The 16,706-nt window shown below is 59.5% G+C and overlaps 1 protein-coding gene across 12 annotated transcripts in view; it reads left to right on the top strand.

Annotated features, from left to right (window-relative positions):
* Nucleotides 1–16,706, top strand: part of RBFOX3 (RNA binding fox-1 homolog 3) — a 129,464-nt gene that overhangs the window by 87,305 nt on the left and 25,453 nt on the right. For 8 of the 12 annotated variants that reach the window (XM_063410014.1, XM_063410011.1, XM_063410013.1 and 5 more), the window contains one exon: nt 13,495–13,539. The exons of 3 other annotated variants lie outside the window; for them this stretch is intronic. Coding sequence is in view for 1 of the 9 variants with exons in the window: in XM_063410018.1 (XP_063266088.1) it covers nt 15,909–15,923 (15 nt within the window). In the remaining 8 variants the exon portion in view is untranslated. Of the gene's footprint in view, nt 1–13,494; nt 13,540–14,306; nt 15,924–16,706 lie in introns of those variants that run through there. One more of the 12 variants, XM_063410018.1, reaches the window with a different exon arrangement.

Here is a 16,706-nt window from a genome sequence, read left to right as displayed (position 1 = left end):
TTATGTGCCGCTGGTCCCCTGTTCTCCCCGCCAAGATTCCCGGGGCACAGCAGACCCTCTCTTCCTTGTCGGCACAAGCGGCTCCAGTGGGGCTCCTGCCAAACACTTCCCGGGATGATTTATGATGCTCCTTCAGCTCACTTCGAACTCTGGCTTCTCCTTCTCTTCAGTAGAATTTAACTTGTTCGCCTGGAATATTAATAATTAAACATCAAGGAGTTGCATCCCGAGCAGCCTCCTCAGAAGCGTGTTTGTGATTGTTTTCAAGCGCCCAGCGCCGAGTTGGGGCGGCTCTTTGATGGGATTTTGCTGCTTTCAAACCGCTGACACCGGTAACCCCATAAATTAGCAGCTGATGGAGGGAAATCTCCTGGCTGCAGCTGTGGGTTTTTATGGTTTGATTTGTTAATAGGAGTTTTGGGTCACGGCCAGAATTCCTTACCCAGCCGGGGGAGGGTTTGCCCCTCGGTGCGGTGGCGACGCCGGGCCGGGCCGTGCGGGAGCCGGCACCGCCGCCGGGAGCTGCTGCTGTCAGTGCCAGCTGTGCCAGCTGTGCCAGCTGTGCCAGCTGTGCCAGCGTGCTGGCCCCGTGCCCTGTGCGGGCCTGTGACCGGGGGGCTGCAGGGGCAGAGGGGAGCAGGCGGGCTGGGCAGTGGGACGAGGCTCAGCCGGACATCCCGCATGGATGGGGCTGTTGGGTGCAGGGGGAGCCTGCAGCCACCCAGTGCTGCTCACTGTCAGGAGTTTGCCTCTGGTCTCAGCTGGAAAAGGGGATCCTGCCTTCTTTCCCTTCCCTCACATGCGTCTGGTGAGCAGGCAGCAGCTTCTCGGGTGTCCTTATCCCTCTCGTTACCCTCAGAGCAGTGAAACGCTGCCAGCAGGGAGCCTGCAGGCTGGCATTCACTGCCTGGCCCGTGAAGGACCCAGCCCTGTCCCTCCTGCCAGGACATGCAGCCTTGTGAGCTCCAGCAGGTCACGGTGCCCAGCATGGAGTTCACCTCCTCCACAGGTGTGTGCCTGTGGTCCCTGCCTGCAGCTAAAGCAGCTGCTTTCCAGGGAATCGTCTTTGCTAACACCAAATGTGTTTCTGAGAGCATGGCTGAGGCAGGAGCCTTCTTTGTGTCCTGGCTGGGCTCCTGCAGCCCCAGGAGCTCCTGCCTGGTGTGTGCTGATGTCCAGAGAGCCCCAGGGCCCTCTGGGGTCCCTCTCCCGTGCTGCCCCCGAGGCCAAGGGTCTGTACTCACCCATCACACTCCCACCCCTTGCTGTGGAGCTGAAGCCTCATTTATTCTGAAGGGAAAAGAATTCACATCTCACCGACCAACGGGAACCCAAATACAAATAAATTTCTCTCAAAGTGCAGTCGTTGGAGAAAACTAAAGGCCGTTAGTCAGGCTGACATCAGAGGAGCCGCATTCCCTCTGACAACCCGCACAGCCTTATGTTTTATTCACCAGGCCTGAAAAATACCTTCCCGAAGAGGGGGCCCATAAATAAACCAGCGTGATGAATATTACACAGGATAAAAACTGATAAAGCTGGGCTCCGACCAGGGGCTGCACAACGAGGTTAAAAAAGCGCAGGGGTTCATCGCATCTGATCCAGGGGGTGAGTGTTGGGACGGGGAGGGGAAGCATTACTGGGGATGTTTCTGGGTGCTGGGAGAGAGAAGAGTTAGAATAGGCCAAGGCAGCCTGGTCCTGGCCACTGCAAGAGGCAGCACGAGCAGGCTGGGAGCACTGCAGGGTTGGGGTGTCTTGGCAGCACCTACAAACCTCCTTTGGAATTTCCTCTGCCCTTCCTTGGAAACACCAGGCTGGACCCCGTGGGGAGCAGAGCAGCCCCCTGCCCTGCTCCTCCCCACTGCGCAGGAGGCAGGAACCTTGAAATACGAGCACTTAGCTTTTTATTACCCCATTTAATTGCTGCCTGACAGCCTAATCCAGCATTAAAAACACCAGTGCTCAGGGGAATTCACCATTGTTATTCAACATGTATCTTTCTCTGTGCTCAGAGGTCCCATCTGCTGCCTCCTTCCACCTACTTGCTCCTGGGACATGCTGGTCAATCCTTGGTCCTGCTGGTAGGGATTTCTTCCCGGTGGAAGTGGTGGATGACAGGAAGGGGGATCAAGAAGGGGGAACAAGGAAGGAGCTGCTGCTGGCAGGGGCCTGTGGGCAGCAGGGAAAGAGGGCTGGGGCTGTTGGAGTGAACCTGGGCTGGTGTCCGGGGAACTATGGTGCTCACAGGCAGTGCAGCTGGGATGGAAACACCCGTGGCTCTCTGTGGCTCTGCTGATGTAAAAAACAGTTTGGGAAATCACTTTTCCTCCCTGCCAGCACTTAACCCAAACTTCCCCGCAGCAGCGGCGGAGGGGCCGATCACCACAGCTTTGGAGAGGCCGGTGAGTTATAGTAATGGACACTCTGCAAACTGTCTGTGCTGCCCATAAATCCATACCCTCCTGGAAGTGCAGATGGTCCATAATCGTCCATCATCCCTGGTGAGCGTGGCTGTGCCAGGGTGGGGTTCTCCTCAGAGGCTGCTGTTTCTGCAAGCTCAACGGAGCTGTGGCGTGAGCTCCCTCCACAGTGGAGCACCAGCAGCTCCACACCGCCGTGGGCTAGGGGAGAACAGACAGGGGGTGTCCCCGAGGCTGGGGCTGGTGCAGGCACAGAGGGGAAGGTGGCAGGACCGGGGGTGAGCTCTGCTTGCTCTGGCTCACCCATATTCCATGGGGTGATTCGGCCCCGTGCCAGCAGTCCTGGGGTGGTCAGCAGAGGAGGAGGGTGCAGAGCTCAGAGCTGCTTTGGTGCTGCTGGGAGCTGGGCACGAGCAGCTGCCCCTGCCTCACCCAGAGCCCAAACTGACCAGAACACCCTGGCACGGCCTCCAAGCACCTCCACGGACATTTTTGTATCTTGCTGGTGGCACCAGGGCCCGCCGGGGCTGGCACGTGGCAGGCAGCTGGCGGAAGCACTGGGCACGCTGTAATTGGGTTGGAGCTCTTGCTGCCCGTGTGGGGGGGTCGCTTTCCTTGAGTAATGACCTGGAATTTGATCACGCGGGTTTTATTAGATTGTGAGACTGGAAGCGTAACTGTGCAGGATCAAAGAGAAGCCGGCACTGCTGTGAACCAGGACCTGCAGGGCTGAGGGAGAGGAGCCACCCTGGGAGATGAAAATGCCCCCAGCAGGCTGCTGAGGGACTCCAGCTCCTGATGATGGAGCCACTCTCACACAGCCCTGATGCCTCAGCTGCTGCTGAAGGACATGAGGCTCCACTGCTGAGCTGCCACCAGCCTTTGGGGCCACTCTGCCCTGTGCCAGGGCTTGGACCCGCTGAGCTTAGGCAGCAAGAGGGAAGGTCCTGGAAACAGCCAGTCCCAGCATGTCCTGGGGGCTGCAGAGGGTCCCAGCAGGGCTGGTGCCCCACTCACGCAGGCGCTGGAGCCGCTGAGGGCAGTGCTGGGACCGGGCAGGACGGGCAGGGAAAGCAATTGCGGCAGTGATTAATGGCACACGGGCAGAGCTGACAGCTCGTGCTGCCCACGATGGCAGGGAGCAGCTGCATCCTCCACTCCCAACAGGCTGCTCTGGTCCCCTGGCTTCAGGGCCGTCCTCGCAAGGGCTCCGGCTGCCGGAGCCGTTCTCCCGCTCCGGCCGCTCCTGCCCGTTTGGACATTCCGGCAGCATCGCTGGCTTTATTAAGCTAATAAAGCAACGTTAAGTACCGGCACAGTGGAGCCCCCTGAGGTCTCCTTACGTGCAGAGGGGAGCCGGGGGATGCCGGAGCCTCGGCGCCGATGATTGCTCTGTCACGCTAATAGATGGAGAGGAGCAGGGAGCGCTGCGCCAGGCTGCGGCACCGCGCTCCAAGCACGGCCGCCTCCTCTCCTGAGCCCTCTCTGCCGGGCCCCTCGGTGTCCCTGTGCTCTCCCTCGGGGGCTTCTGGCCCCCAAGGGGCTGCACAATCGGGGGATACTGGTGGCATCTCCCCCAACCATCCCTGGTGCTTGTGGCTGCCCGGTGCTGGAGGTGAGCAGGGAGAGCATTGCCTCACCCTCTGCCTGGGGCTCCCCTCCATTCCTGGCCCTGGGGAGCTGCTGTTTTTTAAAACCAAGCAAGTTTTAAAAACCTGGCCACAGGTTGGTAGAGAAACACCTGATCCTGAGTACCTCATGGTCCCACAGGGTTTGCAAGGGGTCCAGAGCACCCAGGGATCACCCTGGGGTGGTGACGGCTCGTAGCCCTCCGGTGCTGCTGTGCTTTCTTGTGGGTGCTGGTGGCAGGCAGTGCTCCAGCAGCATGCAAAGCAGGCCCTGTGTAATAGATAATAATTAATAGACTGCTCTGGTGGCAAGCTAGGTAAGTAGATAAATAATTTTAATTATCCTTGGGGAGGCTGTAAAATTCGCACACGGCCCTTTATTAAACTCTCTGTTTACAACAGTCATTTATATTGTGTGTCATTTGGCATAAAAGCCCCTTGGGGCTGAATAACACCGTGTAGCACTGCTGGCACCACTGCTCCTCAGGAGCCACGAGTGGGAGTGCAGTGAGCAGGGACCTGGGGGACACGGACACCCCAGCCCGAGGGCAGCTCCAGGGCTCCAGGACCCCTCGATGTGCTCACCTGAAGTGGAGAAGCCAGGTGCTGCACCCCAGCCCTGCCAAGTTCTGCTCACCTGGGGATCCCTGGGGGTCCCCCAGACCCCAGCTCTTTCCCAGCAGAGTTGATGGTTTTGTGCTGATGGCAGGGTATTTTTTTCCTCCTTTTTTGCGCATGTCTCTCAAAAGAACCATAAATTCCAAGCTGTGAAATCCCGCTGCGTCAGCAGTCTGCAAAACGAAGTGATATTAAACGTGACAAAAGTCTCTCTAATTCACCCTGGCCGGTTCCTGCTTCCCTCCCCGAAGCTGTAACTGAGAAGTGGAGGAATGGAGATTGCCGTTGTCCTTGCCTGGAATCCACCGAGCCGTCCAGGCCTGTGAATCCTGTTAATTAGGGATTATTTACTAATCACTCTGCTCTGGCCGTGCCGCACACGCTGCCCTGTGCACACGCGTGTTCTCCCTCCTGTCACACGCGTGTTCACCTGTGCTCCCCGAGCCCCTCAGCTCCAGAGCATCTGCTCCTTGCTCAGCTGCCGAAGGGCTGCAGGGCCGGTTTTTGTGGGGAGGGGGAGGCAGGAGTGAGCTGTGCCCTCGCTGTGCCCTCGCTGTGCCCTCACTGTGACCCCCTCCGTGCCCCTCACTGTCACCCTCCCGTGCCCTCAGGGCGGCACAGCCCTCCCTCTTGCCGCAGTGACCTCTCTCGCAGAGCACCGCGCTCCTCGTACCAATCCTGTTTCCAGCAGATTCCGGCTGAGCCCCTGCCAGCATCAGGATGAGTCTTTGGGGATTTGAAGTCACTTTTACAGGAGAAGTGTGTGTTTCTCTGCTCGTGGATGGGTTCTGTGAGGGTGCTTTCAGTGCTGGAGGGGCCAAGTGATGCTGCTCTGCCACCAGAACTGGCCAGGCTTTGCCCAGTGCCCTTTGCTCACCTGGCCAAGGGGATGGGTGCCCAGGTAGCCCCTACCTGTGCCAGGCAGGCTGTGAGGGGAGGGTTTGTGCTCTCAGGAGCAGCAGCTGCCCTGGAGAGCACTGGCAGGTGGCTGTGTGGGCACTGGCCCGCGGAGCAGCTGCCTGGCACAGCCTCTGCAGAGGGTCAGCAGAGCACCCTGGCAGCGAGGAGGGGAGGCTGGGCTGGGTGGGCTGGCACCAGCCCCGGGAAGCTGCTGGGGCCCTCTCCTGCACTGTGGCAGGTGCTGCCACCCCAGGGCTGGCCATGCTCGCCCCGCACCGGGCACAATGAGGGACAGAACTCTGCAGACAGTTGTCAAATAATTGTAGAGTTTAATATCCCCACAATGGGGCTGACATTTGTGTCGTTAATTTTAAAACACTTTATTTCTTCTCTGTTAAGTCAGACTCATTTTCAGCAAGCTGAATAACTCTTTCTCCCTAGCTGTGGACTCATGTTGATCGTTTCCTTCCCCGTGTGGTTTTCATTCCTGCCCTGGGAAGGTCTGTAAGATGGCAGGACAGAGCACTGTGCCAGGGTTACCTGCCCAGGTGATCCTGGTGCATCCCCACAGACAGGCAGCTCTCACTTTCTCTCCTCTGGAGTGCACACAGACCTGTGCTGCCCGTGGGCAGGGTACAGGGAGTGGTTTGGGGCCCTGGAGCAGGGGTTGTTTGGGTCCTAGAGGGGAAGGAGCACTCCCCCACCACGCTGGGCCAGGGCTATCAGTTATTTTTAGCAATCGATGGTATTGACACCGAGCTAGCTGAGGAGGCCACTGGAGGGCTGTTCTTCCAAATCATTACATTTAGAGCTGAACTATCCCCTTTTTATATAAATCCTGACAAATAAAGATAAAAGCAGGACCTTTCCCGTAGAGCTGCAGCCCAGAGTCAGGGTTGGCACTGTTTGGGACACCCATGCTCGGGGTGAGCAGGGCCTGGACAGACATGCCAGAGACAGGAAAACTTCTCTAGAAGGACTGTCACCTTTGGGTCCCCTCTGCTGCATCTCTCAGTTGGATAGGAGACCTCTCAAGGGTCTCTCTGTGTTTAATATGCAGAGGACATGGGACACACTTTAGGGATAAACGCTGAGTGTGAGCATCCTGATGGCATCAGCGGGAGCAGGAGCACCCCAAGGCGTGTGGGGAGCAGGACGTGCCCGTTTCCCTGGGTATCCCTGGGTATCCCCGCTCCTCCTGGGGTGCACTGTGTCCTCTGGAGCTGGCACGCAGGGCTGCTCCTGCCCGGGACAGAGCTGGGGGCACCCACGGGCCCAGCACAGCGGCTGCAGCGGGGCTCACCAGAGGCAGGGGGCTCTTTCCATTTACTTTTGTTGTTTTTCATTTCAAGATGAAATTAAGCTACATAAAGAAAACCCCAGCCTTTTTTTACAGCACTGCATCAGTACATCCCTCGAGGGGAAAACACTCACACGGAGGTTTTCCTGCACTTTGCTTGTCCTCATGTCTCCACTCAGCGCTTTCAGAACCCTCACCCCTGGCCAATTCCCCGCACACTGGGTTTGGTGCTTTGGGGTTTGTTTCTTTTTTTGCTGTTGTTTCCAATCAATTTCACAGTAGGTTTGTGGTTGGGATAAAAGCCTCCCCTGCTCTCCGCACGCCTGGCTGCCTTTTGTGTCTCTGTGTCCCTGCTGATGCCACCCCGGGGTGAGCAGGGTGGGCGGGTGCTCCTACCTGTGCTCCAGGGCTCAGCTGTTCCCAGGTGTCCACAGCCAAAGTGCTCCAATATCCGTGATCTTCTCGCACAGTCTTGTCCTGCTCAGCTGCTCCATGTTCCTGCAGCCTCCTCCAGCCGCCCTGGTCCCCCTGTCCCCACTGGCTTCACCCCAGGCATTCTCCTAGTGCCACATCCTGGTGTCATCCCAGCATGGATCCGTCTCCTTGCACTGTGTCCCACCAGGTTCTCAGGGAGGGGTTGAGCCACAGGTTAATTTACAGCGTGTGGGGAGCGCGGAGGGGAAGCGTCTGCCCGCTAAATAAGTCATGAAGCCGGATCCCAACAGCACAATTAGAATCCTCTGTTAATGATTATTTATGGGGCTGGGAATGCTTATTTAACCTGACTATATTAAATATTAAACCAAATTATAATATTTATACCAGTATTTACAACAAAAGGAGGCAGAGGGTGGCGGGGGCAGTGGCAGGTGAGTGAGTGAGGTGTGTCCAGTGCCAAAGGGGTTGTGGGCACCACTCAGGGCTCGTGGGGACCAGAGGAGCAGTCGTGGCCCTGTCCCTTACCCCAGCCCAGCCACAGCCTTTGACGTAAGTGACAGGAAGGCTGCTGGAGGAAAGGGAAGGACTTTGGGTGGGAGACGGTGTCTTTCAAGAAAGAGAAATATCAGTCATCAACTGGGACAATAGAAGCCAAAGGAACGCCCCAGCTGGTGTGGGGTCAGAGAGATGTGCTGTACCCAGAGCAGAGCTGTGCTGCTTTTATTGCCTTGGAGTTGGAGGTGACAGCTGAGCCTCGGGGTCTCTGCCTGGGGCTCTCCTTCTCCCCACTTGGGGCTCTGGCCTGTGCCCAGTGGCTGCATCGTGCTGGAATGCAGCTCCTTATGGCAGAGCCATGGCTCCGGTGCCCTCGAAGCTGCAGGAGTTCAGTGCAGATCCCTCCGTGCTCCTGAGCTGCTGTGATTGCCGGTTCTGCAGCCCGTTGCAGATAAAATGATGATTAAGGGGTCCCACCCTATAAGCAGACAACCATGTTGACCTTATTTAGGCTCCTAATCAATTTGCCCCTGGTGTGATTAATTGAGATGCTTGCCATTGATTTTCTGTGAGACAGGAGTGGCTGAGGTGGGATTCAGTGGGATGCCTGCAGGGAGATCTCTGCAGCGGCTGTGCGAGGCTGAGCTGTGTTCTCAGCCAGGCAGGATTATCCCAGCTCTCCTTGGCCGTGGCTCCCAGGGCAGCCTCCTGCTGCTGCCCACGGGAGGTGCGAGGGCTGGTCATGGAGCTCCAGGTGGGATCTGCACTCCCTGGGAGCCTTCCTGCATCCCACAAACGGTGCCATGGATGTGGGACCTGGGATGGATGATGTGCTCTTCTGAGTGAGCCAACAGCTTGGGAAAATCCGCACAACCAATGCCACTGTCAAACCCTCTGCAAGGGGTGGTGTGAACCCTCCCCGAGGTGTGACCCCTCCCCGAGGTGTGACCCCTCCCCCAGTGTCCCTGGTGGAGGTGTTCTGGCATCACCAAGCACCTCGAACCCCGTGTGAGCTGCTGGAGTGGGAAAGGCCCTGAGCAGAGCCACCAGCTGGGGATGAAGGACCTACAGCACGGATGATTGGAAAGGATTTTATAGCTAAATTGCTGAGCAGATGGATTTACCCTGGACTGGTCCTTGTGGACTCTGGAACATTTTCTCTTCTGTCACAGTTCCTTTTTATGACCTGCCATTTGCTCCAGCAAGCGAGAAGTGAGCCCTTGGCACCCAGCTCCCGCTCCGGCTGCGGTTCAGGAACGCAGCGGCTCTGCTGCCGGGAGCCACGGCTCCTTTTCAGGAAAGTGCTGGGGCCTGGCAGGATTCCCCTGCCCACCCTGGCTCCCCGGGCACGGGGGGGTGGCAGGGGCAGGAGGGGTGGGAGGGGGCAGCACCGGCACGGGGGATACTGTGCCAGAGATACAGGCACGGGTTGGTAACGAACGGTGACAGAGCATCAGTGACCACCTGCATGTCCAGCAGGGCTCCAGAGGGGAGTCTGTGGCACAGGGGAAGAGTGAAGCCACATCCTGCCTTGGGAGATCCCTCTGTGGTGGGCACAGGGACAGTGGTGACTCCAGAGGGGGGACTGGGTTTTCCCCTTGCTCTGCTGTCAGTGCTTCCATGCAGTGATTCCATCATCAGCACTTCCACATGGTGATTCCACCGGCTCTTTTGGCTCCCACTGTCCCAGCTGATGGCTGATATTTCTCTTTCTTAGAAGAAGGGGAAGGACAACACAATCTTCCACCCAAAGCCCTTCCCCTTCCTCCAGCAGCGTTCCTGCCATTTACATTAAGGGCTATAATGGGTTGGAGTAAATGGAGCAGGTTTGCAATTAGTTTTCTGAGTACTTATCTCATTAAAGTAAATGAATTATTGATTTAGTGACACTCATGCTTTTAGTGAGCGGCACGGTACCATCCCTGCTCCGCGCTGGCTCCCCGCAGCCGGCCTGGCACGCCTGCTCCCGGGAGCACACGTGTGTGGGCGCGTGGGCAGCCGTGACCGCCCTGCCTCCTGCGTGGCACTGGGGCCAGCACAGCCAGCGCTGGGCAGGAGAGGCGCGTCCGTGGGAGCAGGAACGTGGCTCTGTGAGGGACCTTGTGAGGTGTGGGTGGGAGCAGAGCCCGCAGGGAGGGATGGGCTGGCACCTGCTGCCTGTCAGGGCAGCTGTGCCAGGACACCTCCTGCCAGCCCACCCGAGCTGTGCAGGGATGGTGAGGGAGGGAGGGGGCAGCTCAGCCATGCCACTGGCACTTGGCTCGCTCTGGGTCTGTTAGTGCAGCACAGGGCTGGCATGGGCTGCCAGGCAGTGTGAGGAGCTGCATGTGGCAAGGGCAGGGAACAGGCTGTGGGGGCTCAGCACTGGCAACGTCTGGCAGAGTGTGGATGCGGGAAGATGAAGCACTGACAGGCTGTGCTGGAGCCAAATGTTCATGGCTGAACCTGCCACCCCTAGCTAGCTGCTGATTCAGCGCTTTTGCGCTGCTCTGTACAGAGAGTTAATCTCTCCTGTAAGACAAAATACTCCATTAATGGAAACCTGCCTGCTCGGAGTGTCCCTCGCCACCATCCAGGCGGGAAGGGCTGCTCTGTCCTGCAGCACAGCTGCACAGCCCCTGCAGCTCCTGTGCCGTGTCCGGGGGGGATGAGGGGCTGTGGGAGGGATGCCAGTGGGATGCCAGCAGTGCCAGACTCCTCCGGCGGTGCCTGCTGTGCCAGCGGGTGCCACGTGGCTCATGGCAGGTTCCGTGAATGACTCGGGCACTGGCAGCACTTTGATCTCCTCCCTGGCAGGAAGGAGGTGGTGATTCCACAGAGCCGCAGCCACTGGGTGGGAGGAGGTGCCAGTGACCAGCAGAAATTGCGGGAAGGATTTTGGCTGGGAGGGTCACAGCTGTTACTCAGGTGGGGTTTGGTGACCAGCGATGTTGGCACAGGCAGTGCCACATTCTCACCTCTGCCCCCTGAGGGACCTGCACTGGCGCTGGTGCTCAGCCCCGTGCCAGGACCCTGCCAAGCCCCACAGCCCTGGCAGGGGGACGCTTCCCAAAGTGGGGGCAGCACCGTGTGTTGTCCCTGTCCCCAGGACGCTCTCCCCAGACCTGCTGCTGGTTGGGGGACTCTCCTGGGCAGTCCTAGAGCTGTCCTGCTGGTGGCCCCTTACCTGCCTCACCGGGCTCCTCTGGGCACTGCCCCATCATCTCATGTCTCAGCTCCTGGCCAGCAGTGTGGAACAGCCCCAGCTTGGCCCAGGCAGAGCAGGGTAGTGGGGAAACGTGTCCTGGGATCTGCTGTGCAGGAGCCAGCCTCTGCCCCAGATCCTGCCCTCCCTGCCCCTGCCTCCAGAGCTGCTGGGAACGGGATGTTTTATATTCCTTAGCTGGGGAAAAAAAATCCCTTCTCATTTAATTAAAAATGTTGACATTGTGCCTGGCCATCCCACCCGCCGGAGAAGGTGGTTATAAATTAAACATTAAACCTTTAATGGCCCATAAAGAAATATTCGCTGCTGTTCTGTATATGGGGATATAAATAGAGAGGGCTGTGGGGGGAGGGGTGGGACATTATTGTTCCTCAGCCAGATAATCTTTGCTAATGAATTTAATTAAAAGCAAAATTAATTTAGGATTTTTGGTGGAGGGAATGGGGGTTAAAGTGTACTTCGAGAAACTACCAAGAAGTGTCTCAGCAGATGAGAGCCAGGCCTGCCTCAGGTTGCAGCCTGGGGAGAGGGGGTGATGAGGTGCAGCTTTCGTGGGCTCCGTGCAGCTGGGTGACACGGGTTGCATTTCTTGTGCAGAGCCCCTGATTCTTGTCCGGGTGGTTTTAGCTGGGTTGGGATCACCTGTTCTGGCAGTGGGTCCCTCTGAGGCTTTGCAAAGTTCCAGGTACAGTCGGTCAGCCCAGACTCCTGCCAGAAAAGCAGAGACTGGATCAAGATCCCCCCCAGATCCCCCCCAGAGCTGCTTCTGCCTGCCTCCCCTCAACCCCTGCCAGGGCTTTCCCTCTCCCCCTTTGGTGCGTGCAGACAGGGAGGCTCTGGCTGAGCATCCCTCTCCCTGCGGTGCTGGGACCACCAGGGGCTTCTGCCTGGGCTGGAGCTGGGCTTGGCGATTCCCTGGCCGTGCCAGCGAGCGTGGCACATCCCAGCTGAGGCACATCCTGGCTGCGGGGCCCCACGATGCTTTAGGGAGCTTCTCAGAAGGCGCCTTTCTTGGGAAATGTGTTTGGGAAATGCGCGTTACCCATCGCTGAGCCTCCCCCAGGAGCATGCGGCGTCAATTATTCATTGCAGAGCAGGCAGACTGGGCTCCCAGCACTCCCAGCACTCCCAGCACTCCCAGCACTCCCAGCACTCCCAGCACTCCCAGCCCCGCTGCTGGAGTGCTCTGGGCCTGCTGTGCCATCTCCTGATCCCAGCCGGGATCCTGGTGAAGCTGTGCAAGAGCCCAGCAGTGGTGGCTGGGGGGAGGCCGGCAGGTGCAGGGGTGTCCTCGCACTGCTGGGAACCAGGGAGTTCCCAAACATCTCTTTTAGGACACCCACATCCCACAGCTGGGTCTGCCCCGACCTGGGGAGGGGACACCCCCAGCCTGGTGAATGCATCGCTCTGGCTGAGAGTGTTTGGAGGGTTTTTATCATAAGAGTGCTAATGGAAGTCAGCACCAGCCTAATGAGCTGTACTCCTCCATGAATCTGATTCATTGAGGCAGGAATTACCATAATTGATTATCCTGCTGAGCGGATGAGAACCGTGTTTGCTAACAGAGTGCCTGGGATCAGTCTCTGCTTCCTGAGCCGCCACCGGAGGTGTCTGCAGACCATCCCTGGGCCAGGTGCTCACTGGGATTGAGCCTGGGGCAGGGTCTGGGGTCCTTGCACCCACCCTCGGGACCCTCATCTCGGGGTGCTGCTCCTGCAGGGGGCTGAGCACCGCAGCTCCAGTGCTTGGGAGCAGAGCTGTCGGGCAGGTGGGACTCAGCACCTGCAGGCCTCCAAAGCAGCGGGCACAGACACACAGAGCCCCCTCATTCTTTATCCTGGGATGTATCAGCCATTCTCATTATTTCTGAGGGTCTAACATGATTGATGAATGTTTGTGTTGGCCATGCTGCAAAAGCCAATTAGTTGAAGTGCAGCTTTCAGGAAGTTTTCTTTGAAATTTGGCTTAATTTCCAAGAAGTGCCCAGAGCCAGGGCAGCAGCGGAGCCGTGTGCTGCAGGGATTGCTCCTCGCAGGAGCGTGTCACTGTGCTGGTGTGGGCAGAAGGTTTGGGACACACCAACCCAGATGTGCAGGCAGCACTTTGATGGCAGCTGTGCCCTGCCCCACGCCATGGGGGTGTGAGGGCCTGTGCTTGCAGGGCTCTGGGGGAGCCAGGGAAGGGGCCCATGGTCTGTGGGAGCTGGGTTGGGTTCCACATACACTGGTGGAGTTGAAGGGGGGTGTTTCTGCACCCATCACCCTGGGCATGGTGCTGGTGGGTGCTGATGCTGCTTGGCTGCCCTGGGCTGAGCCCCTGGCCTGGCCACCAGCTCCTGACCAGCACAGGCTTCCCAGTGCCCGAGGAATAACACTCACATCTGATATCCCACCATTGTGCAGTCGATGAGCAGACAGCATTGACTGTAACAGGTTAGTGATGATGATCATTGATTTTAATTCTTCCTCCTCTCCCCTGTCTTTTCTAGAGAGCCCAGTGCAAGCGCCGCGGGAGGAGCTGGGCACAATAAAAGGTACGGAGGGTTCGGATCCCAGTGGCTGCATTGGGCTCTGCCTTGGCTGCTCCCGGGGTCCCTCCTGCACGCTGAACCTGCATGTGTGGGGCTGGCAGTGGGTGCTGGGCGTGGGGCCGGCCAGGGCAGGGCAGTTCCCTCAGCCTGGAGCTCAGGATCAGGCAGGGGCTGGCGGGCACTGGGCCATGCTGAGCCCCGTGCAGGTGTGACATGAATCCTGCGTGAGGAGAGCTGAGACCGACATGCCTGTGAGTGTCCGTGTGTGCAGATTTGCTGTCTGTCCAACTCTGTGCAGCTGCCAGGAACCATCCCTGCAGAGGCATCCTTGTCCTAATGGGGGCAAAGAGCAGCCCACAGCCCCATTCTGGCCCTGGCCTGGCAGTTGCCCGCCACAGGAGATGTTTGTTCTCGGGGTGCTGGGAGGTGTCACACCAGCTCACAGTGTCCCCAGGCTGAGTCAGGTCATGGCTGATGTGTGTGGAAGGTGGACCAGACCAGATGCCCTCTGCCAGCCTGGTGCCTGCTGGTCAGGTGTGGATGGCTCCTTCCTGTCCTGTTAGTGGACTTGGCAGCAGTAGGAGGATCCCATCCCTGGGGGGACACTGCATCCCCCCAAGGTCCATCCCGCTGAGTGCAGTGTCTGGAGAGGTGTGTCCGCAGCAGAGGGGAGGGCAGCAGGGCAGGGTGGGCGTCCTGCAGCTCAGCTGCCCCGTGCCCAGTCTGGGTGGGAGGTTTGGGGTCTGGCACAGGGGCTCCGGGCTCTGTTTGTGTGGCTGTGGGGGGCTGCAGTGGCAGAGGGTGGAATGGTGCTGGGCACAGAGCTGGGGAGGAGCTCCTGCTGCTGCCCTGCTCCAGGACGGTTCTGTGCCCTGCCCGGTGACTCCCCAGGTTTTGTCTGCTGGTGCTGGAGGGGTTTCACTCTGCTGCACTGGGCCCTCTGTCCCATCAGCAGGGCTGGGGGTCTGGCAAGCTGGAGGGGACCCCAAGTCGCAGCTGGGGCTCCATTTACAGGTCACAGAGAGAGAGGAAAGGGTTTGGATCACTGAGATATAAGAGGGAGCAGGGAGCCCCCCGCCCCAGCTGCCTGCAGTGGTGCCTCTGCTGCTTTATCACCCTCTCCTGGTGCTGAATTATTGAGAGTGTTGCTCTCGTTTATTGCCGTGCTGGAGGAGAGCTGCCTCCAGCCTGGTGCTGCTCTGAATATGATTATGGGGCTGTAGATGTCAGAACCAGCTGGGCCCTGGAGACCAATCTGCTGCCCCCCTCACTCCTCAGCTTCCCTTATCCTTATTTATTCCCTCGCTACCACGCCTGGTTCAGTGCTCATGGTCCCCTTGCTCCTTCCACTGCGCCGTGCCCGCGGAGGACAGAGATTTAGTGCCTGAGGAGCAGCACTGCCGGGCTGCCAAGCCTGCACTGTGTGCCAGGGGTGGCTGGGGCTTGTGTGCAGGACCCCCAGCTTATCCCTATGGGCCACACTGTGGCCAGCTCTTCACTGTGTGCCCTGTCTGCTCCTGCTGCTCTGGCCCGGGTTCCGCTGCGGGGGCAGTGCTGGGGCTCAAGGAAGGAGTGTCTGCCCTGGCGTTGGTCGGGGTTTCTGAGTGCCCTCTCGTGCAGTCCATGGTGGCCACATCCCGGGCTCCAAGGACCGTCCCCGTGGCTCCCCATTTCTCATGGGGGCTGGGGGCTGCTGGCTCTGTCCCCCTCGGGCAGCTCGGCTGCTCCAAAGAAAGGGGGGGACGCTGGGGCTCCCAGGAAGGATCATCCCCCCAGCGGGGCACGGCCGAGCATCCTTGCCGGTGGGAGCGGGGTTATGGAACCGGCTGGCACCTCGCAGGTTAACTGTGAGCGGCGGATTCCCTTATTGACAGGGTAGCTTGAAAAATGCTGAGGCAGGACATCGGCTCCTCGGAGTGTCAGCGGGAGCCCACGCTGCGCCAGCGAGCGCCCACACTGCCGCTGCCGTGGCCCCAGCGCCCAGCCTGGTCCCGGACCCTCTCCCCAGCACCCCTCTGACCCCTGGGGTTGACCCCTCACACGCTCACCCTTCCCTTTGGTCCCCGAAGACACTGGAGAGGATTTCATTTTTTCCTTGCTCTCCCATTTCTCCCCGGGGTGGATAAGGCACTGCCCACCGGGGCTGCCCCGTCCAGCCCCTGCCCTCCCCGGCGGCGTGTCGGAGGCTGGACACGGCTCCGACCGCGCCAAGCGCTCGCTCCCTGGGCTCCGGGAGCGCCGGCCCTCAGCCTGGAGCCGGACAGCCCACGGGGACAGAGCCCACCCGGCAGCAGCGGTGGCCAGCGCAGCCCGCGCTGGGAGCAGCGCGCCGCCCTCCCACCGAGCCGCAGAACGCCTCAGCCGCTGACACGATGATGTATTTTTGGGTAGGTACCGCTGCCAGGGGTGGGCGCTTCCCTCCCCGTCTGCTGAGGTTTCGCTCAGCGCCGGGGTGGTCTCGCACCGTCCAGGGACAGCTTCCCCTGCAGTCGGGCACCCGCTGCCCGCGCTGGCAGCAGCAGCAGGGGAAGGGCTGCAGGGCTGGAGGCAGGCCTGGCTTTGGGAAGGACCAGGGCAGCGCACAGGGGTCACTGTGGCCTCGTCCCTGCTCAGGGCACCCCGGCTGCCCTCCTGCTTCTGCACTGCCCTGTCCGAGCTCCATGTGGAGCTGGCCACAGGCAGAAGCTGCCTCCCCCGGCCAGCACCAGATCCTTGCCCCAGCTGCGCTTTGGTGGTCACTGGTGGGCTCTGGTGCCTGCCCGGGGGCTGTCCTGGGAGGGGCCATGGGTCTGTGGTGGCCGTGGGACATTCAGGTGACAGGTCTGTGCAGAGCAGCAGCCCCCTCTCACGGTGCTCACCCAGGATCTTGACAGATGTTTGTGGGGCAGCCCCCACATTTTATCCCAGGCCTGAAATTTCTGAGGCTACTGAGGGGAACCTCCCATGGGGACCCTGAGCCCCCTGTGATCCTCTTGTGGACCCCTCCACAGCAGTCTCTGCTCAGGAGTTTGTTTTTGTTGCCCCACTGAGCCCAGAGCTGGGGGCATGGCTGGGGAGTGGGGTGGGCACGGGGGGCTCAGCCCTCCCTGCACTAGCAGAGCACACAGGCCGTGGTGGAGGGGGCACAGGCTGAGACCTACCCGGCCCTCTCGAGTGCTTTGTGCCGGGGT

Source organism: Prinia subflava, chromosome 12 (assembly GCF_021018805.1).
Source record: "Prinia subflava isolate CZ2003 ecotype Zambia chromosome 12, Cam_Psub_1.2, whole genome shotgun sequence".
NCBI classification, from domain to species: Eukaryota; Metazoa; Chordata; class Aves; order Passeriformes; family Cisticolidae; genus Prinia; species Prinia subflava.
Note: the sequence above shows the minus strand (reverse complement) of the source record. Positions and strands in the feature narration are given on the sequence as shown.